This window comes from Melozone crissalis, unplaced genomic scaffold, assembly GCF_028551555.1.
Source record: "Melozone crissalis strain CALT ecotype California unplaced genomic scaffold, PUWL_Pcris_2 ptg000016l_1, whole genome shotgun sequence".
In the NCBI taxonomy this organism is placed as follows: Eukaryota; Metazoa; Chordata; class Aves; order Passeriformes; family Passerellidae; genus Melozone; species Melozone crissalis.
The window spans coordinates 55,184,906-55,211,950 of record NW_026535794.1 but is presented as its reverse complement, the minus strand read 5'-3'; the positions used below and the strand labels follow the sequence as shown (position 1 = coordinate 55,211,950).

Below are 27,045 nucleotides of genomic sequence, written 5' to 3'. Positions count from 1 at the left end.
AGTCACTTGTTGAAAAGCATACTTCAGATGACTTACCACATTGCAGCTATGAGTAAAAATATTCTCACGATATTCAGTAACCATCATGAGCACAAACACCACATTAAATAACATTAAATATCACCCTGCTGCCATTAAGTAACTACAGCACTCACCCAGCAATGTTGTTATTCTCATCATTGTCCCAGGCTAAGCAAAGACTGTAAGAGGAACTAAGAAACTGCCCAGGTATGATCAATTCTGAGAAGACTGTGCCCTCCTTAGAAGTAGACTGCGCTCACTATTGATATGGAGGTGAGTCAATAAAATTACAGCAGTTTTGGAGATCTGTAACAGCCATCACATACTATCAGGTCCTTGCTGTACACTGGACCTTAGTACTCATTCAAGTATTTTTATTTTCATAAATGCAATAAACAACCAAACTGTTTGACTACACCTTTATAAAATAAACATACCTTACAATATGCTGGTTTTCTTTTCTTTTGCTCTGTGCTATCCTTGTGAAAAATTGTTTAAGTGAATATGGACTTACAACTACAATGGTATCACCAGCTCTTCCAAATGGAAGACTTGCATAAAGTGGTGTGATTCAAAGGATAGAAAACCAAAAAAAAAAAAGTGAAAATATCTTTGCAAAAAGGAAAAATTTTACTCTTTTTGACAAGACATTTTAAAAGGAACTAAAAGCCACAACTTACCAAAGGCTCTTCCACATTTTCATTTGATTGCACTGTAAATGCAGAGATATCCTAAACATAGAAATGAAAAACAATAATGTAAAAATATTTGAGACAGTATATTTGCAGGTGTCCATGAAAGACCTGATTTTTTAATGGTTTATTCAGATAAAATCATTAAGTACATTTACATCGAATAAAGATGGCAAATAAATGGAATTATTATGATATTTATATTTATTTAGATTATCTGAGTACTATTAATACTAACACTATTATTTTTTCAATTTTATATTCAATGTTTCTAAACCAACATTTTTCACCTCACTAAAGGTAGTGAATACATGTGATTCACACCCTTCATTAAATACATGCGATTCACAAGGACTTAATTTAAGGTGCAATGCACTTCTAAGTTGTAGAACTCTGAATCCCAGATTACACATGGCTGTACCTGCAGAGTACACCAGCTGTAAGGTACTTCCTTCTTGATCATGGGCTTTTATTTGAATAATAACTATAGCAATTACAAGTATAAAATTTTACCCGTACTAAGTAGAAAAATGGAGGTGTTTCCCAACATCTCGCTTCCTCAAAACCAATTAATTTGCAAAATACTGCTGGGCCAAATTATTTTCCTACCACAGAGGAGAGAGAAAATACGTATTTTCTCCAGATAAACATTTTGCCTTGATTATCAGATCCTTGTGCTTTGCCCCTTCCATCTGGATCCTTTACTACACTAAATACCCTGGAACAGAACGGTTAATCATAGGGAGACTCATTTCCATCCTTGTGTAAGCTGAGCCTTTTTGGGTACTTTTAAAATTTGGTGTACAGGGTGTGCTGTGGTTGAGTCAGTCTCTAAGAGAATGCCGGAAAATAATGAGGCCCTAGGTAATCCACCTGAAATTTGGGATCTTAATACAGCCCAGGAATCTGAAAGCATAAACACAGTGTGTTTATGTGCTGTACCTCTGTAATGCGTACCACAGACTCACCATCAGCACCACAGCAGACAAATAACCTAGGTTAAACTTTGAGAGTAAAATGTATCTTAAGTAAAAATGAAGAAAAAAATAAAACCTACTACAAATTTACATACAGAGGTACTAAAAATAGTGTGCTTTACAACATTTTGGGATTGTGAGAAAAATAATCTACAAAAGAGCATAATAAAACAGCTAGACGAGCCATTTTAGGAGAAAATAGCTGTCCTACCAAGGTAATCAGATTTTTTGCTTTAGACTCAGTCAGGCCAAGAGTCCTAAGGGTGTTAGAATCTTTCCAGCAACATCTAAGAATTTCTGACAACAGACAAGGTCTGGATTTGAGACAGAATGATGTCTCAATGCAGCTTGTCTGTAGAACAGATCTCCTGAATTTATATAGCCAGTTCTAGTGCCTTTCCAATAGCACAGAAAAAAAATGATCTCAAAACTTGTTTATTTCTTACCTGTGCAAATCCATTAAATGCTATGGTGGATGCCTAAGTAGAAGTGAAGATCAGAACAAATTATCTTTTGTTTACTAAATCTGAACATGAGTTAAAACATTTTTATTTGCAAAATAAAAATGTAGGCCAGACATTAAAAAAAAAGACACAAAAAAGAAAAAAGAGAAAAAAAAAAAAGAAGGGTAAGCCAGTAAGAAATTTTTACAACAGTGGTATTTGATAACAGACATCACAAGCTTAAAGAAAATGACAAAAAGAAAAAGCAGAGTACCTTAAATATTAAAAAAAAAAAAAAAAAAAAGACCAGGTGCATTTAAACATCGACAGTTAAAACACAAAAGCTGCCAGACACAATGTGTCTTCACAGTTCAATGCTTCATTCACCATTTTGAAATGCATTGTTTTCAGCCTGCTTGAAGGGCTGAAGGGCACCACACCATGAAGAGTTGCATGGCAATTTTTCAAAAAAAGAAAAGCATGGACTTAGGAAGGGCAGTAGGAAACACACAAATGGAATGTTTTTAAACAACAAGCTTATGCATGGCCTAAGGAACTCTTTGTCTAGACTACACTACACACTGGGGTAGGTACCTCTTCTTTATCAGCCTCAATTTCCTGGTACAACAATCCATATCTCCGGTTAGCAATTTCATCTTCAGATAAATCTGAGTTGTTGGTCTCATTGTCTTTAGGACTAGTTGAACTCTCGGTGCTAGCATTTCTGGAATTTCCCATTTGAAACAGAGACAATGGTCTAGCTATGTCCTTGCTCGGTCCAGGATTGCTAATGCCTGCCTGCTCCCTGGGCAAACCTTGTTTTACTGGCGCCTCCTGAATTACGTGGCCTGTGCTTGCACCTACTTCCCCCCAGCTGTTATCAGCAGCTCCTAGGTCTTCTGTAGACCATTTATTACTAATGCCTAACCAAACATTTTCCATGTTACCTTCCTCTGAGTTTTCCTGCTTGGGGAAAAAGGGCCAATTATCCAGTCCATTGGCTTGGCTATCTGACAGACTAGAAAAACCCCAGGAATCATTAGTAACTGTTGGATCCCAGTTTGCCAGCCAGGGCTCTGTTTCCAAGGCTTCAGGGACACCACTGCTAATCACTTCAGTGACTGCTGTTGCTATCCTACCTGTCACTAGGTCATCTGCATTATCTAGGCAAGGATTATCATAGCTTGTGCTGGCAGCATCAGCTGCCTTGGGCAGCAAGGCCCACTGTTCTTCAGCAGCAGCTTGACCTTTAGTATCAGTACTACCATTTGGGAGGTGGCTGATGCTATTATCTTCAGTTCCTTTACCAGACTCTTCTGCATTGAATAATTCAGCCTCACATAGATCACTTCCAGTATCTGGAGGGTACTTGCCTGTGTGGTCTAGGTCAACATGTGCCCTCATGTTAATACACTCCATGGATGTACTCTGTCCAGTACCACTGTCACTTTGATCTAATGCCTCCTCAAATGTATTTTCACGGTCCTCATCCCAGATACCAAGGACTCTCTCAGGTTCAGAGCCAGTGCTTTCTATAGTCTTACAGTTGTACACCCCTATTTTGTCCCCACTTTCCAGCCCTGTGCTCAACGATGGTGTTTCTCTATCTGTCTCCTCAAAGACACTGACCTGTTTGAATTCTTCTGTAGAGTTTTCTAGGTTAGCGCCACTAGCTCTCCCAGTATCCCCATAATTATGTTCAAACTCATGTAAACCTTCTACCTCTGTGCTGACTAGAATTTCAAGATCTGATTTTGCTAAACCGTTATGAAATTCTGCCTCACTGCTTCCTTTGGTTTCATAGCCTTGCTCTTCCAGTTCCTCTGTATGTTCTACCTCCTTGTAGTTAGCTCCAGTCTCTACCTTTTCACTTGGCTTGACACCTGCCCACTCGTCTTCCTCATGCTCTTCCTCTGCCTTTTGCACATCACATGGGAGTGGTTCATCCAACAAGCTATCAGTTCCCAGGATGGGTGCCTCAAAACTGGTTACATTCTCTAAAGGCTGATTGGTCACCACATCTTTCCACACGACACTTTTGGCATCCAACTGGTCCTCCAGTGAAGTCCTCTGGTTTTCGCTTACAGAAGCTGGCCCTGGTGCAGCATCCTCCTGCTCACCTACTGCAGGCCAAACATTAGCAGGCAGAGTACCCGTGGATTCGCTTGAGGTTTGCTCTGCCCTGGGGAAAAGCAAAGAACTGCCTGCAGTAATTTCCTGGCTGATACTGGGTGTGCTAACATCTAGGCCCCAGTTGAGTGAACCTAGATCAGTTTGAGATCTGTTAGTATCTTCTGATGACCCACTGTTTGGGGTTTCCTCCATGATCAGGTTACACAGGGAAAGACTTTTTGAAGAATCAGGCTTTAAGCAGACAGAAAAGCAAAGAAAAAACACAAGATGAAAAAGATAAAGGCGGACTTGATGACAAAACACAACATCTATATTTTACAAGAGCAATTTAAATCTAAAGAATGAAATGACTAGATTAGGCAATTTTAGGAAAAGCTATGTGATTTGCAACATCTGAAGGCAATAAATTGTAATGCAAAAGAGCAGCACTGATACACAAAACCAGAAAACTATGCATTACACCACAATGATTAAAGAAGTCTCTAGAGTGGTTGTGATTTTGGAGGGAGGTTTGCTTACCGGCTGCACCAATTCGCTGCTTGTCTGTTTAGAACGAAGTCATACACATAAAACAGAGAAAGGAAGAACATGATTTACTTTGATACAGCAGCAGTTCATTAATTAGCAACTCTCTAACCAGCTGCAGTTACCTATCAGAGTGGGGAAGGAGCGGCAGGTCCTTTCCCACCACTCCACCCAAGACTAATTCTAGGCCTGTGAATTTCAAACCTCTGAATTGCATTACAAAAAAAGTTCTTCATATATGTTGAATATTGATCACCTCTTGCTTTCCCCTGTGAGTCACCAACATTTTTATTTCAAATGTTTAGCTATGAAGCACACTGGACTTTTTTAAAAATAGAGCAAAGATGAAAAAAATTATAATACATAATAAATAAATACATAACATTAAAAAACTATAAATAAAACTGTGCAGAAAGAAGACATTAATAAAGCTATCTAATCTAAGTTTAGAGCAATACATGCTCAACATTTCTGGTTTATTTCATGTGGTCCAGATATTTGCAGCCTTGAAATTTTGGCTAGCCTACAAACATGACTGTTTTTATCAAGCCTTATTTAACCTCACTCAATATAAGGACATACGCATTTAATGTACATCATATGTGGAATGTGAAAAAAACAGTGCTGTGTATCTGAATATGTTCACAGATTTCTGTACTGGCTGAAGCTACAAAAGGTCAAACATGAACATATCAGGCTCCATATCAAGTCAACCCAGGTAACTCCATTACATATAGTCAAAAGAAAGCTCACAAAAATGGGTTGTTTTCTTCCTGCAGATCATTTAATGTGATTTGGCACCAGGAGGAAGAAGGAAGGATTCATTCAGTTTCCTATAGCAGCGTTTTCTTTTGGGAGTAACTCCAGTTCACTGTATTGCCCACAAAGACAAATTCTGTCGTTACTCCTGGTTTTGAGAAAATGGTTGTCCACTGGGTTAATGGACACCGTCAGGTATTTAAAACAAGTGACTTATATCCATTATTACCTTCTAATAGCTGTACTTTGGGCATAATAAAAGCAACACACTTAGCTGTAGTGATTATGAATCTTTTAGCCTTGATTTCTGACATCCTTTAGGTTTTGTAGGCTAAGAAACAGATTATTTTTTGTTGTTGTTAGTTTTAAAAGATACCGAATGGCTTCATATACTTGAAAGAGTTTTTTCATGGTCTGTGAATTCTTTATCTTGGATTTTGGTAAAAGAATTGTAAATCTGAGTTTAAGTTACAAAATCAGAGGCACAGAAATACTATTATGTATGTCAGGCTTACCGTCCATAGATCCCACGGCAATGTCTAGAAAAAGTAGTGAAAAAAAGAGCTTGTCAGAAAAATACCATCCCTGTACACTATGTCCAGCATGCTACATAACAATGCCGATTAAACAAGGAGAACTTATTTATAAGCATGCTTATAGTACATACATATTTTATATATTAGCACATGTCCACGTGTGTGTGTGTGTCTGTACATATCTGCATAATACTTTTGGTTATAAAGGATGGGAAGTATGCAATGCATGGTGGTATTTTCCACTTCAAAGTACTTGTTGCTTTCCAGCAAACTCACATTGCTGTGTGCATGAGTAATGGCCAGGTTTGGAGCTGGGGACTGAGTGACTTTCAATAGGTATACGAGCCTCTGCAAGGTGTCAGCCTTAAAGAGCTTACAAAGTTGGGGTTTTCTAGCCAGTTAAAAATGACACAGCTGTCTACTGAAAGTGGCCTTCCTCACAACACTGACACTAGAAAGGAAAAAGGCATACTATTTGTGAAAGGAAATAAGAAAGTTGACTAATATTTTCTTTTTCTTGTCCAGTCTGTTAATCAATGCTAGTGACCTCTCAACAGAAGAGCTAAACAGACAAATGAAAAAAAAGCAGCAGACTTCATGCCAAATATTTATAGCCCACCACATGAGACGGAACTCTGCCGGTTCGTATCAAAAGAGAAGAGAACCAGACAGATTTAGAAAGGTCCCTTCTAATGCAGCCATAGAAACAGAAAAGCAGCTGAAGGAAGGACAGACCAGGGCTCACCTACGGTGGTTGGATCACCCTGGCAGAGCAGTGGAGGGAGGTAATTAATTAAATTAACAACAGACAAGTCATGCCAGGCCTTCCAAGGTATCATGCACAGATGACTACTCCTGTCTTCAGATTCACACCTCAGCTGTTTGCTGAATGGAAATATCCATGAATGAAGCAAAAACTATAGACATATGGAAATACCATATAAGGCTCTCTTCTTAATCTCCCTGCAAGCACAGGGCTCTGCAGCCACAGGTTTCATTCCCTCTATACTGCCATAGTAATGACCCTGTCAGTTCCAGGGAAAACAAGACCCAGACTGCAGGGCTGTCTTCCCTTCTAAAATCACGGTGTTCTGACCCATCCACAGCTCTTGTAGATGGGGACCATTCTTTCTCATATGCCTTTGTTCTGCAGAAAGGTGAAAGGAGCGAGTAAAGGTGCTCAGTGAATTCTTCCTATGGCTCTAGATGAAAAGTTATTATGTAACTTTTTTAATACAAATTTTCTACACAAAATTATATTCTGTATTTTGTGGCATAGTTGAATATAAAATAACTGCTTTTCACCAAAGTAATAAACTTTGCTACAGTCTGTACAATATGGAGTCAGAACAAATATGTTCTGTCATAAAAGTATCTTTTGTTTAATGATCTCACTACTCTAATCAGCATTATTATAAAACAAGCTGAAGGAGTAGTTAGCAAAGTCCCACTTAGTCTTTTCTGTAACTGCTGAATGCTATGGAATGTCATTTGCCTTCCCCTTCCTTTTCTCTGTTTAAAGGGAGAAAAAGCATAACAAGTAAAATGCACAAAGCTTTTGCTAGAATGGAAAACTTCTCGTAGCAAATCTCAATAAGAAAATTCAGCTAATGTTCAGAGTGTTGACAGTACATTCTTTTTTCTGACAGCACATACCTTGTCAGAGATCACTACAGATCTCATTACATAACTAGGGCTTCACACTGAATAAGAAATTAACTGAGGTAGAGATCAGCAGAGAATCAGGACCATCTCAGCCTTAAAGCTTCTTGTCTTCTCACTCCTTTCCAGTGCTGCATTTCTGAACAGCTGATAAGTCTTCTCATGTCTCACAGAACAAGCCAGATTAATGATAGGTCTTGCTAACAGTGTATTAACATCGTTTCCTTATGTACAAAACAGGAATACAGACATGCTGGCCATGAGATCTCCCCTACTTTGCTACCTGCCCTCTGGGTAGTGAGGGTGAATTTAGATATTAAAATACCATGTCTTGCAGGATAAGCCAATGAATATCAGCAACTTGATATATTAGCATTTTCTTTTTTTTTTTTTTTTAGTTTTCATCTTTTTTTTTTCATATTGCTGCAAAAACTATCATTAGAAATATTACTATTGAATGTAGACTTTCAATAACACAACATTCTACCTGAAAACACCCTATTCCATACTCTAATTTTCCTTGAGATTAGGTCTAAAGTAGATTAATAGCAAAAGCACTCAGATCATACCACTGCTTGATACAGAAACTCCATCACAGTAAAGCAACTGCATGCTGACTCCATGAGACCTAAGTCCTCTAAGGCATCTTTCCAGACATGAAGAATCAAAGTCAGGTCAGAAAAGTTGCCAGAAAAACAAGCACTGGAGAATAATAATGTTTACACTAAGAGTTATTGTAACAATGGAAAGTAATAGCATGCTAAAGTCAAGGCCAAGGTACCAGCAACCATTCTCATCAGCAGACATCTCATTTTACCACCTAACAATTTCCTCTCCTTCCAGTACATCATCAAGTACATGGTTACTGACGGGGAAGACAGAAGGCTGACTTGTGCTTCTCAGGAAGATAAAATTTTCAGATACTTCCTATTAATTAATGAGGCAAAGCTTTTCTACCAAGCACAGTATATTGCATTCATATGCTTCGAGTATGTTGAGGCAAAGAGATACCTGAGACATGGGTGAATGACCAGCTCCTGTTGATACTGCTTCTGGCTTGAAAGGGTCGAAATCCAAATCCAGCAACGATTCCTCTTTCTTAGCTTCAGGTACTTCATTCTTTCAGAAGAGAAATATAATTCTTGAAAAACTTATCTTTTAAAAGCTGCTATGGGCAGTAAAATATTAAAATTATCAAGAAAGAAACAAAACACTCCACAGATTTACTAGCTGTGGTGCACACAAAGGGGAGGAAGCTCTGAAGATTTTCCTGAGTTTTAGTACAAGTCTTACTTTTATGAGATTCACTCAGGTGATGTCTTTGTTTTCTCTGTAGTAGAGCTTTGCCTTTTCAGGCTAAACAGTCACTGCCCTTTCAAAGAAGTGTTGAGTGTGCATCACTTGATGATGAAGGCCCTTTTAAAGGGCTTTGAGACATACATCAAAGTTAAATAATACATAAATGACACCCAATGTCCATATATTCTAATAAGTTAGTCTCTCCCCAAACACAAACATTAGTAAAAAGCCAATACAGAAGGATCTAAAGGCATTTGAATTAAGTTTTAATTCTGAACATGTATAGCAATTTACAATTAATGTTGTCTTTGGCCCTAAACTTTAGGAAACATCTGACAGTAAGGCACTGTAAGGCTGCCCAGTAAGGTTGCCCACTGGAAGGTTGCCAAGTAAGGTTGCCCAGAGTAGTCATGGATATTCCATCCCTAAAAGTGTTCAAAGCCAAGTTGGATGAGGCTTTGAGCAACCTGGTCTTGTGAGAGCTGTCCCTGTCCATGGCAGAGGGGATGTAACTAGAGGATCTTTAAGGTCTCTTTCAACCAAAATCATTTCATGACTCTATGATATGCTCTTATTAAACCAGATTACCATGGTAGAGTCTTTTTTGGTTTGCAAATAATAAATTAGCCAAGGCCTCTGAGGTCACTATAAAAATATATATGCATATATATGTTCAATGGGCTACAGGTCTTTTCTGCTAAAAATTAATCTGAAAAAACTATTAGTGTGTTTCACCATAGAATTATTAGTGTGAAACTATAGCTGTTTGTTGTATAATTTATAATTGTAAATATTCTAGGCAAGCATCTTGGTCTTGCTAACAAGTACTGCCTACTGCTAGTTGTTCAGTTAAACAGTGAGAGAGCTTGTATGACTGGGCAAGTCTACTGCAATATGGCACATATAAACCCAGCAAAACTACGAGATAACAATAATAGTGATGATGACAATGATAGTAAAATTAATGAGCAAAGACTTTGTTATTAAAACATTTAAGACTATAAATGTTCCAAATCATTGTTACTGTTGGTAAACAGATGTTCAAAGTTAGGTAATTATTGGCTTCCATTATGCCACAAAACACCTTAACTCTCTGTGTGACCTGCAAACATGGTCAAAAGAACTACTCAGCTCCCATGTTGGGAATGACAGAGTGACCTAGAACTCTTCAGTTTATAAGAGGTGCTAGGGGTGATGTGATAAGGGGTGATGTCTATACCAGTGTGAGAGGCAGAGAGGTTTGGCTACTCCCTGATTCTTCAGGGAGGCAGGAAAGCAGTTGGCAGCAAAGTTGATGGGGGAAAATGTAAAATAAAGAAGTAGTGCTGCTCCATGTGGCACAGGGTCCAGCTGGGGACCTTCTTGGCTTCAGGTAATGTGAATGTGAAAAAGGTACACATGCTGAAAGAGTGAATAAATTTGTGGCAAAGTAGTCTGCTTACTAAATTGGTAGAAATCATGCTGAGGAAACCCCAGAGCAGCAAAAGAATGGCGGCTAAGAGACTAGTAGAAGAGGGTGTCAGGAGTACCAACATTGCTTGCCCTGATTTATCTTCTTCCTTTGGCCTGCTGGCATCACTGGTGATGAAAGATAACCATTCTGATACACTGAAGCCAGCGTTATAGTCTCACACTTTAAAAAGTCAAACCCGCCACTCCAACCAGTAACCTACATTATGTTTATTCTCTCATGCCTTCCATCGAGTGTATTTAGATTTCGTCACATATGCTCTTGAGGCACTAATACTCATATGGTCATACAACTTGATGACACAACAGCATGTGCTGGCATATAATCAGAATTGGATGGAGACATAAAAGATATCTCCTTTCACTGAGGTTTGAGAATGAAGTTTCTACCTTTGAGGACTGAATCAAATTAACAGGAGTCTTCTTTAGGCCATAGACCAGATAAGGTATTGGAAGTCACAGGGTATTGATCACTGATTGCCAAGTTACCCATGCCCCTCAGACCAAAATGAAGAGAACGCTCATCTTGACTTTAATGACAAAGCCCCAAATAAACATACAGAGTACCTAAGATACTGCATTACTCAGAGATGCAGGGAAAACAGGAACCTCAGGAAATCCCTCAATAAGGGACAAAGCTATGACAGGAAGGTCTGCCAAATATACTGTATTTATTCCACAACAGCATGATGAAGCATGAATAAATTAAACATTTGAAAGAAGCAGCTGTGGCAGAAGCAAGGCTGTACCACTCAGAGGTATATACAAGGTGTGAAGAAGGCACAAGAAACCTTCAAGGACTACAAGAACTGTTACCCTCTCTCTGTACACAATCTGTAGAAGCCTTAAAATAGCTTTAGCAGTTATGGACCATTCACTTTAGAGCTGTCAGGCACACTCAGACACATTATGTATCTGTAGGGGGGCATATAAAGGCCTACAATGACCAAGTTAGTAACTGGACAGTAGGAAGAAATGTGATGTGAAGAAAAGGAGAAATAAAGCAAGGAACACACATTTCTGAATGATTCTTTCATCTGGTCAACCAGATATTTCATCTTCTCACCTCCTTCTTTTACTAGGCAGTAATTAATTCCATTTATGACAATGAATAACCTGAATAACTGTTGAATCAGTGCACAAATATTCAACATCACCAAGCAGAGCTGCCTTTCACCATCTTGCGCTAATGTAGTGAATGCATCAGTACTGCTTAGTAAAGAAGGAGGAACAACAACAATTACAGGATATTTGTGTTTCAAGAAACAAAAATTTGGCCTGTGTGTAATCCTCTCCCAAACACTGTACTAAAGCAGCAAAGCTCTTCTCATCTGTCTCTTGGTTTTGTGCCTCTGCAGGACCAGTGTCTGCAGGAGCAGTGGTGATCCCTTGGGAAGTATCATTGGCAGGCTCTGCAGGCCAAATAGCTTTCTCCATACTGCTCAACAAGGGCTTAGAGAGTTTGGGAGGAGCCCTAAACATAAGAGGAATAAGGCCATATTTCCTGTGGATTTCATGCTATATATATTTTCCTTAACTGGTTCACATACACAAGGATACAAAATCTATACATCACATTATTTGAGTATGCCCGTACATACTCAGAGATCTCAAATATAGTAAAGATGCTTTAGTGATGTGGGTGGGTTTTGTGGAGGCAGAAGTGCAAATGATTGATGAGAAGGTGGTCAGGCAATAGCTTAGGATACTCCCTGGTCATTGACTGTGGAGGAGGGAAGGACATAAGTCACCCACTAAAGGGAGATCCATTTTCCTTGAGAGACGAGGAAAAGATTTCAGTTCTCAGAAGCACGCCCACTTTAATTATGCCATTCCATTTCTATGCCAATCTCTCACAGAAAGGTTATAAGGATTCTGGAAATGTGACTTACACTAATTTAAAGCCTTGTTCTGGTGTCATCTCTTAATGGAAAAGCAAACCAGTTTCATTTCTGCTTCCTTGGATGGCCTGACATACACATGTTAGTTAGATACAGTATTTAATGCAAGAGGCCATATCTAGCCCAGGTTACACCAACTCTTACCAGTGATTTCAAGGCTCATGCTCCTACAGTAATTAATTCCTAAGAAGGCAGGGTACAGTGATGCCTGACATATCCCTTCAGAAAGAGTGCCTACCAGCAGCTACCTTCTGGAAGTAGCCTTTAATTCTTTAATTTAACTTGAAGAAAAATAAGTCCTTTCCAAATAGATCTCTACACACAGCAATGCCTGTTTCTCCCTACCACAAGAAAACAAAGCATCACATGTTCAAATTGTATAAAATGCATTTTTCATTGCTCTGCCTTTGTTCTCCTGTGTTGTCAAATGAGTTAGAAGAAACCAATAATTCAAATGAAAACAGACATTCCTACATTCTGCACAAGCTTCAGATCTACATACTATCCAATCTATCAGACGCAGGCTCGGATTTCAGAGTACAGTTACCATGAAAGAAAGGGTCCATTATTGAAAAAAAATGGTAATCACTTCAATTAGGTAAAAGCTGAACAGCTGATTACAAATTTTATGGACTTATTTTGCACAATTCTGGCTTTTCTGTTTATTATATGCAACTTAGAAATATCATTATAAGATAAAATGAATTTTGAACCCTTCTCTGCTGTGCAGCTACTGTTTCTATGAGCAAAGCCAAGTGAATGAATCATCTAGCTGGTTTTTATACCTATTAAAACCAGCCGAGTTTCATTTTTTAAAAATCACTCAACAGAAAGACAGAATACTTTTAAATGAAGGAAACAGAAGAGATTTTGATGAAGGAAACAGAAGTAATGAAGGATCTCTGTGAAGTTCCACTTGAGATGCTTAGCATGAAAAAAAAGCATCTTAGATCAACTCTCAGCTAGTAACACAACCTGGATGCCTTTAAATCTCAAACATGACTGTATCACAGTATTTTCAGTCAGACCTCTCAGAAACTGCTCTTTCTTTCAATATGTTAGCAGTGTTAGCCCTTTTGAGTGATTATGTGTGACCTATTCAAAGGCAAAACATCATATGTGTAACTATTTCATGATAACAGAAAGTGGTAATTGTGCCTCTGCCTTGTACCTTCACTCTCCTCCTCCCCCCCCATGAAGATCAGCCCCCAGGGCTGAAGTCTTGGAGAACTTAGGGTGATTACACGGCTGGACTGCTACACAATTCACTGAGGCTTACCTGTGATGGGGTTGTCACATTGATTTCTGGGACAAAGTTGTCGTCAAATAAGTTAATGATGTTCTCCTGTTGCAACTCCTTTGTGGGTGTGAGCTTAGGCAGTGGTGGGACTGGCGGACCTTTCCTCAGCTAGGCAGACAGCAAAAATGTCACAGACTAGTTCAGATATAAAAGAAAATCTTTAGACTAGACCTAAACAAATTGCCTTAGGTTTTTACTTTGGCTGCTTCACCCTAAATAAGCCATGGGAATAAGCCATGTATGGAATGGAACTGTTTAGCTGTTCACCACCAAGTACTTGGACATAAACATTATGGGAAGAGCAAAACAACCCTATGCTCCAAAGTCATTAAAACTCAAGGTTTCAGATTTGATACAAAAGCAAGTCCTGGTTGGTTTTTTTCTGCTGCAACAGGCACCCAGCGCAAGACATTAGCTCTTCTATGTGGCCCATAGCTGGAACAATGCCTCTGCAGCTTTTTGGCTTCTTGAGTTCATCTGTGTTTAGCTTTGGGATTTTGTCACTGCCCACCTGTTAACAGAGTACTTAATGCTAGGGCCATATCGTCTCTGGGACCTATAGCACTTCAAAGGTTCACTACATTCCTCCTGCTCTCCAGAGATTCACATAGCTTTGACAAACTAATTGCTTGGAATAATACAAAATAGTACTGGATGATTTTTAAATCTATCAAAACCCCAAGAAAATAAATCCACTGAAAAAAAAGTATAGGAATATAACACCATAGGCACCAATGAGGCCGAGTCCCACCAGGTGAATACTCAGGCAGTGAGTTGTCACATTTTGGGAGACCAGAGAAAATAAGCATGCTCATTAGATTAATTAATTAATTTTTAATTTTAAATTAATTAATTTTCTTCTGATGTGCAGACAGCGTAGAAACAGCAATCAGCACAGAAGCTATCCCAATTCCACAAACATCCAGAACATCAACACAAGTCTTTGAAGTATCATATACAACTCATGCTACAGATGGAACGGATGAATCAAACCAATTCTTATTTTACCAATACTAGTGAGAATAGAACTTACTCCATTGATTACAACAGTGTCAAACGTCCCAATCAGTGTTTAAAACAACCAATAAGACTTTAACAATCAATAATTAGCAGAGCAGTATTTCAACTAGCTTTATTTTTCATTGTTTTAGAGATTGGCCAGATCAGCAGTACTCATTGGCTAATTTTTCCCCAGGTAAACATAAATTTGAAGATGAATGAAGAGCAGAAATATATAATGCACAAAAATTCACAAGGAGGTTTTAGAAATAGGATTTTCAAACTGTCATTGCTGGTATATAGCTCCTTAGAGACATTGCAACTTTTTAAGAAGTGTTTTGCTTTGTCACTGCAAGTCCCACCAATTCACCAGTCCTCTAATATAAAAAAAAAATTCTATTCATGTTCTGACACAGGGATGAACAACTGACGAACAGAACAGACTGCAACAGAACCAGTTGCCTCCCTGCCACTACCCAGGCACAACCTTGATGAAAAATCCACCACATCCATCATCTCAGCCATCTCTCACTGCACACAGGTCGGGTCCCTGTGCCAGGTATCTCCTTACCTGTGTAGGTGACTTAGGTCGGGCTGGTGCCGGAGACGCTGGTGCCAGCATATGATTGGGACCAGCAGTGGGGCTGGGCAGGGGAGAGACTTCCTCTGGTGGGGACGGTGTTTTTGCAAAGCGCAGTGGACCTGAATCACTAGACAAAAGCAAAGGAATGGCAAAGACATATGTATCTTGCTGACTTATAGCCTTCAAAATCTTATTGCAACAGTTGAACTGCATCCCTAAAATAATGTCAGGGACCACAAAAGAGAGTACACACTGGAGATGAATGAAGCCACTATATAGTGACTAAAACTAAAATTGCAATAAGAGACAATTAAGATTCAGTGTCAAAGGAAGTTTTAATTTTGAATGATCGTGATTTTTGGAACATCTGTTTACCTGATCATTCTAACTTGAAGAAAATGAGTACCTGCATTTTTCAGAATCTGTACTTGAAATACCTCTTCACTTATAAATTTATAACTATTACAAAATTTGAAATGGATTTACTGTCTTAATTTCACAGAACAGAACACTCTGAAGATAAAAAAACCCACAGGAAGGCATAATGAATACTGCAAATAATTTTAAAAGCTCAGCAACTTCAGAAAGGTTTCAATAAAACAGAACACAGGTCAAGATTATTATAAAGATATCACTACTTAGAAGGACAAATCACAACAATTAAAAACAAGCTGCAGTCTAGTGACTTCAACAGAGCTCTGCTGATACTAAGAAAAGATCTAATGAAGTAATAGAAAGCATCTGCACTTCTCATGAAAGGACCTGGTGCAAACACTGAGAACATATTCAGCTACCTAGATATGCTTAAAGCTTACACTGAGGGAGGCTATGAATTACAGTACTCAACAACCACAGTACTCAGCAGAAGCGACTCATACACGTACTCAGGGAGAGCAGAAGCACTACCCAACTGAGACCACAGCATAAACATGATCCTAATGCTAACACAAGAAAAACCGTTCTTTGGAAGGACAAACTCAGCTCACACTCACCACCTCTTTCTGTGGAAATATTAAAAGAGAAAAAATAAGCAGTCATTAAGAAATTTATGTTCCAGGGTGCAATCTTTGCCTTCAGGACAGAGTATTGAGCAGCACACAAGTTCTTAAGATGTTTCTTTTTATGCAGTTCTTTAAAGGAAAGATTAGATATTGCACTTGTCTAGTATCAACTTCTCATGCATCTAAAATGGAAAGCTATTTTATCTCATGAAGACCCACTTCAGAATCTTTTAGAGTATCATCACTAATAAGGGAAGTCAAAATCCATCCAGATTTTCACACTAGGCTCTGCAAACAGGACAGCAAGAGGATATGTGTAACATAGTAACTGAAGTAACTGAAAGTAACTGAAAAAATGGATTTTTAGAAAGCTTTTTTAAAGTAAGTTCACACTACATTAAATGACATCTAGTAATTTGCAGCAAAAATAATTTTGTTGCATAATTCTTTTGCTCCGAGTGATGGAAGGAATAATTCAGTGGGAACAGGCATGTGCATGTTGGACATGGTCTAAAAGACAGAGGTGGATAAAATACCTGCTGGTTACACAACGTGCTTGAAATCTTCCAACACTACATTATTTTACATTGCATAAAAGTGCTTTACAAATCCGTTATGGGAACATAGTCCAGACTGTGAGTCCATCCTAAATGGGCCAAATTTAACAGCGCCGAAGGCAATATGTAATATACGAGCATGGATTATCACTGAAATAATCTAAAATACAAATTCTAGTGATGTGCTTATAAAGTAGTTCTGAATTTTGCATTATGTCAGAAGTTTCAGATTTCATTCTTTGTTCTTTCAAAGTGAGATCAAAACAAATGGAGAAATATCTTTCATATTTTTGAGGCAGACATGATGTTGCTTGGTTAGTCTTAATTGTTGCTAATCTACCTCCATCTTGAGGGCAAATTAGCAGTAGCTATGCCAGGAACCAATTTAATTTTTATTTATGCCTCAACATTATCTGGCTTTTGTGTTATAAACCGATTTTCTGACACTGGGTGGAAAATTTCTACATGGGCTGAGCACTAAGACGTGCAGAAGGTGCCTGTGAAAAATGCATGTATTTTATGATTGGCTTTTCGCAAATATTAAAATGAATATAATATGTGTTGTGTTAGAGAGCAGTGCTGCATTAATTTTCTTAAGTACTGTGTTAAATATAGTTTTAGGTTATAAAAATTGTTAAAATAGAAACTATGCTATGTAGGATGTTTTGTTTAAACGAAAGGACTTGCAGCGAGATGGCAGCCACAGGACACCTAGTTCTTTCAGAGAAAAAGAATTTATGGCCTTCTTATCGGAAGAAACGAACTTCTTCCCACCTCGAAGGCACTATTAGGATTAGAGGGGAGAAGCTGATGAAGACCAAACAGAATCCTGTGTTTGAATGGAATTTATGCATCATGTATGAGGTGTATGAATATGCAACGGGCTATTGTTCTTAAGGGTTAATCCTTTGTTAACGGGTGTCCTTTTTCGGGCTCGTGATGCCCAGAAAAAGGTACCGGGACGTCCGTAACTCTTTGTTTTTATTGTCTCATATTGTCTTAATTCAATTTGTCCAAATTGTTATTACTCCAATTGTGTTACTATTTTAATAACCGTTTTATTACTATTAAACTTTTAAAATTTTAAAAACAAGTGATTGACGTTTTTCACAGTGCCTAGCACACATGAGGGGTGGAGACCGCTGACATTACAGTCCCTAAGCAGGCAACCTCTTTAAAGAATGGGGACTTCGCCTGACATTCAATCAGGGCATCCAAACCTTCCCTCACTGCTTTGCCAGAGCCTCCCTCTGCAGGGGGAAACCCCCGCTGTCCAGCGCAAATTCCCTCACTGGCCAATGGTGGTCCCACGAGGAGCGGCCTGTGGGAGGCGCCTGAGCACATAAAAGCACTGAACGGCGGTCCAACCACCCCCCGCTGCCTGTTCCTGAGCCGAGTGCCTCGTCTAGAGGCTTGCCTCGGTCGGCCCCTGCTGCCTGCTTCTTCCCTGACTCTTGGCCCTGTCTTCCTCTGTTCCGTCTACTCTTCTAAGCTTCGCGGGTTCCCCGCCGCAGCCTGCCCGCCGCCCCGCCCCAGCGCCTGCTCCCCGCGTCCCTCCGCCGCTGAACTGCGGCCATCGCATCCCGGCTGCGGCCATGGCAGCCGCGCTCTCGCGAGAGCTGGGCAGCCTCCCCCGGCGGGCAGCGCGGGCGCCACCTGCCGGTGCGTGCCGCCGGTGGAGGCCGCGGCCATGGCGTAGCGCTCTGGCGCTGGCCTCCTTCCTCTCACTCCGTCTTTCCTTTCCCTTCTCTGCTTAACTTTCTATCCCTCTCCAGTGGGGACACATATCCTTCTTAATCATTAAATAGTTCTCAGATATAATCTCGTTTGTGTTTGATTTTGTCCAAGAAATCCATTAAAAAAATCCCCCATGGTTTCCCTTAGAGTGGCATGTGAAAAGCTGTAAAACATTGCTCGGATTGCTTCTGACTTAGCTGGGATTAAATGGAAATTCAGGCTTTATATATCTTAACTCTAAATATCATTGTGTCTTTATAAGTCTCACTGTTTTACATTTCAACCTTTTCTGCACATCAGTATTAGAAATAAAATTATGGCAGAAAGGGTACATTTGTTGAAAGTACAGAAAGTACATTTCTGTTGCCAGTACAGAAATACTGTACTGGCATTCACTGACCTTTAGAAAGCACCATTTGATTTTAAACTCCTTTTGGTTTTGTGCTTTAAAACAAGATTTTTCTTGAAAGTCTAAAAAGATGGTATTTTGTGACATTCTCTTTATTTCAGCTTTTTTTGCTTTTATGATGTACCCTCAGATCTTTAATTTTCCCCGTAAGTAGATGAGATAAAAGCTGATGTTCAAAGTTTGGGATTCTCACCTAATAATAGGAGCTAAAAATATATCTCAGTATTTCAAGGCTTTAAACAAGTTATGAGAGTTAGCAACATAGCTGATTTTCTGACATTCTGAGCATCTAAGAATAAATGAGCTATACACTTAGTTGGTGCAAATTGATGTAACAGTCTACAGTGAACTTGGCTAAATTGAAACAGCCTTCATTCTTTTTGGTTTTTGAAAGGACTTTCTAGAAAAATAGTCAGTGAAGGAGGAAGTTTTGCATATTTACTCCTGTTGAGAAGAACTTCATCCCAGATACCTTCATCTACCATCCTGAACAAATAATGCCTGTGACCACGTGTAGGTGTTACACATGGTGTAGGTGGTTACTGCCTATGCTGAAACCCACAAAGCCTACAGCAATGCAATTAATTAGAAAGGCAATAAATTCACCTTGGTGCCCCTTGAATGGTGAAGGCCTTGTCTGCATGCTGATCCCCCAGCTTTGTCATCACTTCATATAGTTTGTGACATAACTGTGAAAACAAAACAGTTGCCTGAGTTTATGTGAACAACTATAACCATGATTTAAAAAGACACAATTAAAATGATAAATCTGGTTTGATACATGATAACTTGATAACTTTATGTTACAGTATAAAACCTTCCAAAAATTCTGAGTGCCATGCATAGCAAAAGCCTAAACAGAAACCCATCAAAATCCATAGAATCAAAGATAATAGCAGTTCTTAAAAAACATGAGCTGTTTTTTAGAGAACAAGTTCATAAGTATAGCTGACTGCTATGTGAGCTCTGATGAAGGAGGTCATCTGAAGTTTAAAGCAACATGGGCAGCCAAGAAGATCTCTGTTTTCCCCTCAAAAATCTAATCCAAATTTTCACAGAGCTTCAGTAAAGTGAGTTTTCAAAAAAATTTTGGCTCCAATTTGAAGGTTGCTATAGATAATATGTTACTATTTAGCCAGGTACATTCACAAGATCCTCAATCAAACGGCTTGATTTGCCTCACAGTCACTGATAAAATACTGCATTGCTGACAATGCATATAGCAGACTTGAAGGGAATATTTGACATGTTTTTTCCTGCTGATTAAAGCAAAGAGATGCTTAGCAATTGGACACAGCAAAAATACTGAAGGCAACAGTAAATTATCAAAACAGAAAGTGAATTTAGTGCTACAACTGATAATGCACTGCAGTCCAAAATTGTAGGGGCTGCTCCTTCCTTAAGGAGAGAACAAATATGGCAAGTAGAAATGAATATTATGATTATAGCACAAATCTGGATCTATGGCAAATTCTCCTGTGTGCCTCCGCTGGATTTTTACTATAAGGTATTTTTTAGCTCTCATGCATATCATAATCCATTATAGATGAGATAGTAGTCAGTTTTACTCACTAAAGCTATTTCCTTGTGAAACTTGGCTTCAAGGCTGGATACATTTTTGAAGGTGTTCACATAGAAGCCAATTCGTCTACGAAGGATGGCACAAAGAAAGGAAAAAGAGAATAAAAGGAATGTGTGGGAGGGGCACAAAGGCAGATTAATTAACTGTTTTCTGGACTACAAACAACATTCTTGAGTATTACCTCAGCAAAACAAATGATGAAATGTCAAAATTTCAGACTAATTTGTTCATGATTATTTCCATTAGTGCTAAGATATGTATTTCACACCATCCAGTCAACCAAGCTGAGACTACTTCACATCAGATGTCTTCAGTTTTTTTTAAAGAAGAGTGGAAAAGCATGGTCTCAACTACAGCACAAGGACAATAAAGGCAAGATGCTCTGGGCTTCCATCTCCTGCCAGACAGCACACAACCATTTCTTGAAAGGAGAAAGGTACCATTCCAGCCCTGTGAGCCCCTGTGCCCAAATCTTATCACAGCATCAAGGTGATGCAGTTGCATCTTGGGTCAGCTCAGTACAGCCCAGTACAGCCCAGACATGGGCGTCCCAAGCTCAGCTCTGAAACACATGCACATGTATATAAAAGAAAAGAATTTAATATAGACTAGACATTTCTGTGCATGTTGTCAAGAATGTGCTTACTTGGGGTGAATTATTACATACTTCCCCATTTCAAAAGTAGAAGCTGTTTTCTTATGTTTTGTTTTACTCTTTTTCCTATTTAAAACTTCCATATATAATTTCTCCCAACTTTGATTAACAAAAATTGTCTTTGGAATAAATATAAGCCTGAAAAAATGTCAACACAATAGATAATTTTCTTCCTGAAGAATTTTAATAACTAAAATAAAGGACTCTGAAAGCAATTGCTTACTAATTATGCATATTGCTCAAATTAAATTCTACCTTTCCCTGAGACTAGCTACTACTTCTTTACACAAAATTTACTGAAGTAAAAGGGCCCTCACTCTAAGTCATTCATATGCAGTTTTACTTTTAGTAGGCCCGTAAAACAAATATCCCTAAATGCTAAGAAGGTTTACACTGAAATAGGCAGAAACACAGCAGGGGAATCCTCTGTTGGTCTGAAATTAACAGGATTTAATTTAGAAGGCTGAGAAGACAAAGGATACTTCACATTTTCACTACAGATTGCCAGCTGTTAAAGAACATAACACACTAATGAGATGCTTATTTTCCTACCGCTTTTGTTCTCCCATTCATATTGTCTGCATTTTCTGTATAAACAATTCATAATTAAACATCTTGACTGAATGACCTATGCCATCAAATCATTTAACATCACAACTATTTAACATCAGTGCAGAACTATAAAATGTGTCTTCTGGTGTAGTTATAATAAAAAATGACCTATAAGTTGACCAAAATCACCACAGACTACTCTGTGCTTTAGCATAGTTATTTACTCACTAAATGGAAATCTTTTTGCATCTTAGAATGAAGACATGCTAATGAATCTTAAGTGCCAACATACATTGAAAAAAATAAGCATAAATACACTTACATTACATATATTTTTGGAGCACTTGCATACATTTTTCCTTTTATTATTCAGAAAGGTAATGGATGGAATCTTCAACAATCCAGCAATCCATTTTCTGTCAGCTCATTAAAATCCCCTGATTCCCTTTCCTTACTCCCCATTTGAAGCCTTGCATGCAGTATGTCTCTAGGCTTACCGTGACCACAGAGATGGCAGCTCTTCTTGCAAGTCAGTGTTAAACTCTTCAAACACTTTCTGTGCTTTTTGAAATTCTTCTTCTGCCTAAACCAAAACAGATGACTTCTAAAATCACTATGACATAACAAAACTAAAATTATTTTTGTGTTGTTTTCTTGGGGGGTCTTTTATAATTTTTATTAACAAAAGATGTTACTCATTCTTACACCATCAAGGCCAATACAGGATATGCTGTCCCCTCAGTCTCATCAAGAGAGGAAGTTAGGTCCAAAACAAGACTCCTTAGTGAAAGAGGTGAGTCTGAGTATCACATGAACCAAAGTACTCAATACACATTTTTGCTTAGAGATATCATTATTTCTAAGGGAGTAAAAGGAAGAGAAATTTTGTGCTCTGTCTCTGTACAGAAAAAAATACCACCCAATCTCCCCAGGTCTTCTACCAGCATGTTTCTGGTTGTTCTACCTTGGTGATTCTGCCTTCATCTTTTCTTTTTGAGCTCTGCAGGGCTTCTAGATGATGCCTTGCACTGTCGTAATCCACTAGCTTTCTGCTTCGTTTTGCAATGCGAGTCTGTACAGGGGTAGAAATGAAAGTAAATATGAGGAGCAGTTTTAAAAAAGCCATTTTACTTATGTTGTTAATTTAGTTTTTGACATGTTTTTATTCTCCCTTCTCTGTTGTTAATATCTGAATTATTATATCATGTAGAAAGAACATGGAAATGGTAAAAATGACAACTGAATCACATTATTTTAAATAAGGAATCAATTTAGAAATAGTTTGGGGAGGGTTTTCATGGGTATAGGGCTTACAGGCCTTAGAATTGAGGTATCAGTGTTACATAAGACTTTTCACATTCTCTAGAATCAGTGAACCTGTTAAACTCATGGTAACACTATCTTTTCCCCTTATAGACAGTGTGAAAATTCAGCAATTAATGCGGTTTTTCTAGAGTTGGAAAAATGCTAATATATACTTCTCTGTATAGTTGTTCTGACGCATACCTAAAATACTGGAGTTCAAGATATAGATACAGATATAGATATAGATATAGATATAGATGTAGATATAAATTATAGATATAGATATACATTGATATAGACTTTACAAAGCTATGTAATCCACATGCTGAGAGGGCATAATCACAGCTTGATTTAAAAGTGAGTTTAGAACTGTATATCACTAATGTTCGTATTCTTTGGTATTCTAAGATTATTTTTTCTTTAGTCCTTGATGTAAATTACAAAGGGGATGACTGTGTGTTACCTGCTCAGTTATAAACCCTCACAGAAAAAAATCCAGTTATGCCCATATAGTCATATTGAAATATAAAAGTATCTCCTCTCACCTATAGTGCTTCTTTATCCTCACACATTTCATTTATCAGTCATTTCTCTGGACTGTACACTAGATGGGCATGTGGCAGAGGCTAGAATTGTATAACATTCTCTCGTGATGTGTATTACAAAATCTTTTTATAACTAATTAAAAGCCAGGAACCATGGCTTAGATAAAAGAAAGATACTCATGGGTGCATCTATCTAGCCAATAACAGAAAGCCTGCTTTCCATGTAATTTGTCTGGCATTTTAATAGCCAAAGAGCTTAATGTGGCCTTATTGAAATTGGTTAAAATTATCTCATACCAAAGAAACAGGAGCAGAAAAAAGCACAGAAGTTGCCTCTACAAAGGCTAATTTACTTCCATGTACTACTGCATGAGAAATATTTTCATTCGCTTGGAAAATCAGTCCTGCCTAATGTCAGGAATTTACTTACAGAACAATATCTTGTACATTACAGGAGAGCAGGACTTTCACCTCCCACCCTTTTTCACTGTTTTGCTTGTAATCTCATTTTCAATTTATTTTGCAACTCAGCAGAACTTTAAAACTTGTCCTTTACAGAAAATCATTACTCTACTTTGATATCAGGAAATTGTCCTAGATATGTATCCAGCGTTAACAATGACCCATCCACCAGTTTTTGATGGAAGTCTTCCCAAAGTTCATCACATTTCTGAAAAGGTAGAAAGGAGAAAAATGTACTTAGTAGTTTTATGCCACTCTAAACATAGGAGAAATACAAATGTAATTGGCAAAGATTCATCTTTCTGAAGTTTTCAAATGTTCTTTATGGAAATAAATCAGAGCATAAACACAAGGCGAATGAAAAGGAATACCTTGATATTGCAAGTTCAATTCACAACAAATTAAGATTAAACTTAATAATTAGTTGGTGTTTTCATTATTTCAAATACTAAGTGCTATGTGAAAATAAGGATGTTATGGATTTAAGGTGCTCCCTGGGGTTTCAGGTCCCTGAGGGTCAGCAACACAGAATCTGTACCTGGTGTAGTTTTTATGTCTAAGTATGTTCCCTGATGATGAACCTTGCTTACAGAGAAAGGAAGTACAACAAAAAAATAGAAGAGAAAATAAAGGGAAAGGTCTTTCCACCTCATTCTTTTTGTGCCATTAAGGTACATTTGATGGAATGGCTGATGCAGACAACAACTCTACCTTGTGCTGCTGGAGAACTGGAATTACAGATAGGAAACATCTCAACATCAGCTGGCAAAATAAACAAAATCTGCACCTCTGCCACCCTCCTCTGCCCTGAAGGTACAGTGCTTTTCCCCAGTCCTCTTTGGAGCTCTGGGCTAGTCACTAGGAGAAACCCCCTGTTGTTTTCTGACTTTCATGAACATATTAATGCAGCTCATGTGACAAGGACTTGTCGCAGACATCTTTTTCAATAAAAATCCTTTCTTTAGGACTTTCCCTTTTGGGAAGCTGAGGCCCCAGAAAAAGAATGTAAACAATGGTTGTCTGCTGCTGTGGAATGCAACAGGTGGATTTTTGATTGGGCCATCTTGAATGTTTATAATTAATGGCCAATCAAGACAGAGCTATCTCGGACAGAGTCCAAGAGAGCTGCCTTTTGTTATTCTTCTTTTCTTTTCTATTCTTAGCTTAGCTAGCCTCTGAGGAAACCTTTTCCTTTCTATTTCTTTTTAGTATAGTTATAATGTTATATATATATATATATATATATATATATAAAATAAAATAATAAATCAAGCCTTTTAATCATGGAGTCAACATTCTCGTCTCTTCCCTCATTCAAGAACCCCTGTGACCACAGTCACAAGGACTCAATGAGTAAGATTCCTTATTAGAAGCAAATAATGTTACATAGACATAGTGCTTGTGGTCCTGGATTCTCCACTGAACAAATCATTAGCACATGTTAAACATCCTGATTCCCCCTTTCTTTGCACTTTTCAAAAATCACTTAACATCCTTCCCATCAAAGGGAAGGTTAATGGGTGTAAGCACTGCTCTGCAGGGCTGTTATCCTCACTGACAAGTCTGCAAAACTGTCACATTATGTCACACCGCAAGCTGGCTTGTACTGGGCAATTAATTTGGCTACAAATGAGAACCCCAGCCGGTTCCGTAAACTGGCCCCTGGGTTGACAGACAGGAACCTCAAACAATTACATTCCATCCTAAACTGTAGACATCTCCCTGATCCGGGAGCTGGGCGGTATCAAAGATCAGACCAGGGTTTTTCAAACCCCCTTTATAAAGAGGGGTTCATATAATAAACTGTCTCTATTGCCACATGGACATTGGAGTGTGTGTTGTCCCTGTCTCCGACCACTGACCCCATGAAACACGTGGCCGTCCTGCGTAATAGAAAACTATTCCCAATTGTTTGTTTTATCATAACCTACTATGTGGCATATTATTAATGCTGTGTGATGCCAGCTTTTGGTTCATTCATTTCCTACTCTAACAGAGTCCCTAATGAATGACTAGAATCTATTAAACATGTTTAAAGAAACCCCTAATTTATTAACACAGCATTTAATCACAGTGGTCTACAAAGCATCACAGCATTAGATCGTAGCAAGCAACTGCCTATTTTTGTATCTTGCTGAAACGTATTTTGAACAAATTAAAATAATGGAGATTCTGAAAGCTAATGGACTCAAACAACATTGCTGAAGGATTCTTTAGGCCATCATCTTTCCTGCCATACAGAATAAGGTCTTTTAAGGGGATCCCTTTTGGAATTATCATTTATAACCTAAACTGAACAGATACATAATTATTTTTTACTTTAGGCTGAGCTCACAGAATCACAAAATCAAGTAGGTTGGAAAAGATCTTTGAGATTATCAAGTCTAACCTATGACTAAATACCACCTTATCAATTACAACATGGCACTAAGTGCCACATCCAGTCTTTTCTTAAACACCTCCAGAGATGGTACCACCACCTCCCTGGGCAGGTGATTCCAATGTCAAATCACTCCTTATGTGCAAAAATTCTTCTTAATGTCCAGCCTAAACTTCCCCTGACATAGTTTAAGGCTGTGTCCTCTTGTCCTGTTGCTGGTTTCCTAGGAGAAATGACTGACCCTGCCACTTGGCTACAACCTCCTTTCAGGCAGTTGTAGAGATCTCCCGAGCCTCCTTTTCTCCAGGCTAAACAACCCAAGCTCCCTCAGCTGCTCCTCATAGGACTTTTGTTCTAGACCCGTCACCAGCCTTGTTGCCCTTCTCTGGACATGCTCCAGCATCTCAACATCCTGTCTAAATTGAAGGGCCCAGACCTGAACACAGTACTCAAGTTGTGGCCTCACCAGTGCTGAGTAGAGGGAATCACTTCCCCAGTCCTGCTGGCCACACTATTCCTGGTACAGGCTAGGATCTCATTGGCCTTCTTGGCCATGTGGG

General features: G+C 38.6%; 1 protein-coding gene across 3 annotated transcripts in view; it reads right to left on the bottom strand.

Annotated features, from left to right (window-relative positions):
- The window catches only part of AMPH (amphiphysin), a 123,888-nt gene that overhangs the window by 19,841 nt on the left and 77,002 nt on the right, over positions 1-27,045 (bottom strand). For 2 of the 3 annotated variants that reach the window (XM_054273544.1, XM_054273545.1), the window contains exons 5-16: positions 24,218-24,313; positions 22,758-22,865; positions 22,291-22,376; positions 20,577-20,652; positions 19,611-19,693; positions 15,289-15,427; positions 13,698-13,826; positions 8,760-8,867; positions 6,066-6,089; positions 4,786-4,809; positions 2,137-2,169; positions 702-752 (exon numbers count right to left, since the gene is read on the bottom strand). In XM_054273544.1, the coding sequence (XP_054129519.1) occupies positions 702-752; positions 2,137-2,169; positions 4,786-4,809; positions 6,066-6,089; positions 8,760-8,867; positions 13,698-13,826; positions 15,289-15,427; positions 19,611-19,693; positions 20,577-20,652; positions 22,291-22,376; positions 22,758-22,865; positions 24,218-24,313 (957 nt within the window). Of the gene's footprint in view, positions 1-701; positions 753-2,136; positions 2,170-3,996; positions 4,498-4,785; positions 4,810-6,065; positions 6,090-8,759; positions 8,868-13,697; positions 13,827-15,288; positions 15,428-19,610; positions 19,694-20,576; positions 20,653-22,290; positions 22,377-22,757; positions 22,866-24,217; positions 24,314-27,045 lie in introns of all 3 variants that reach the window. The other variant, XM_054273546.1, reaches the window with a different exon arrangement.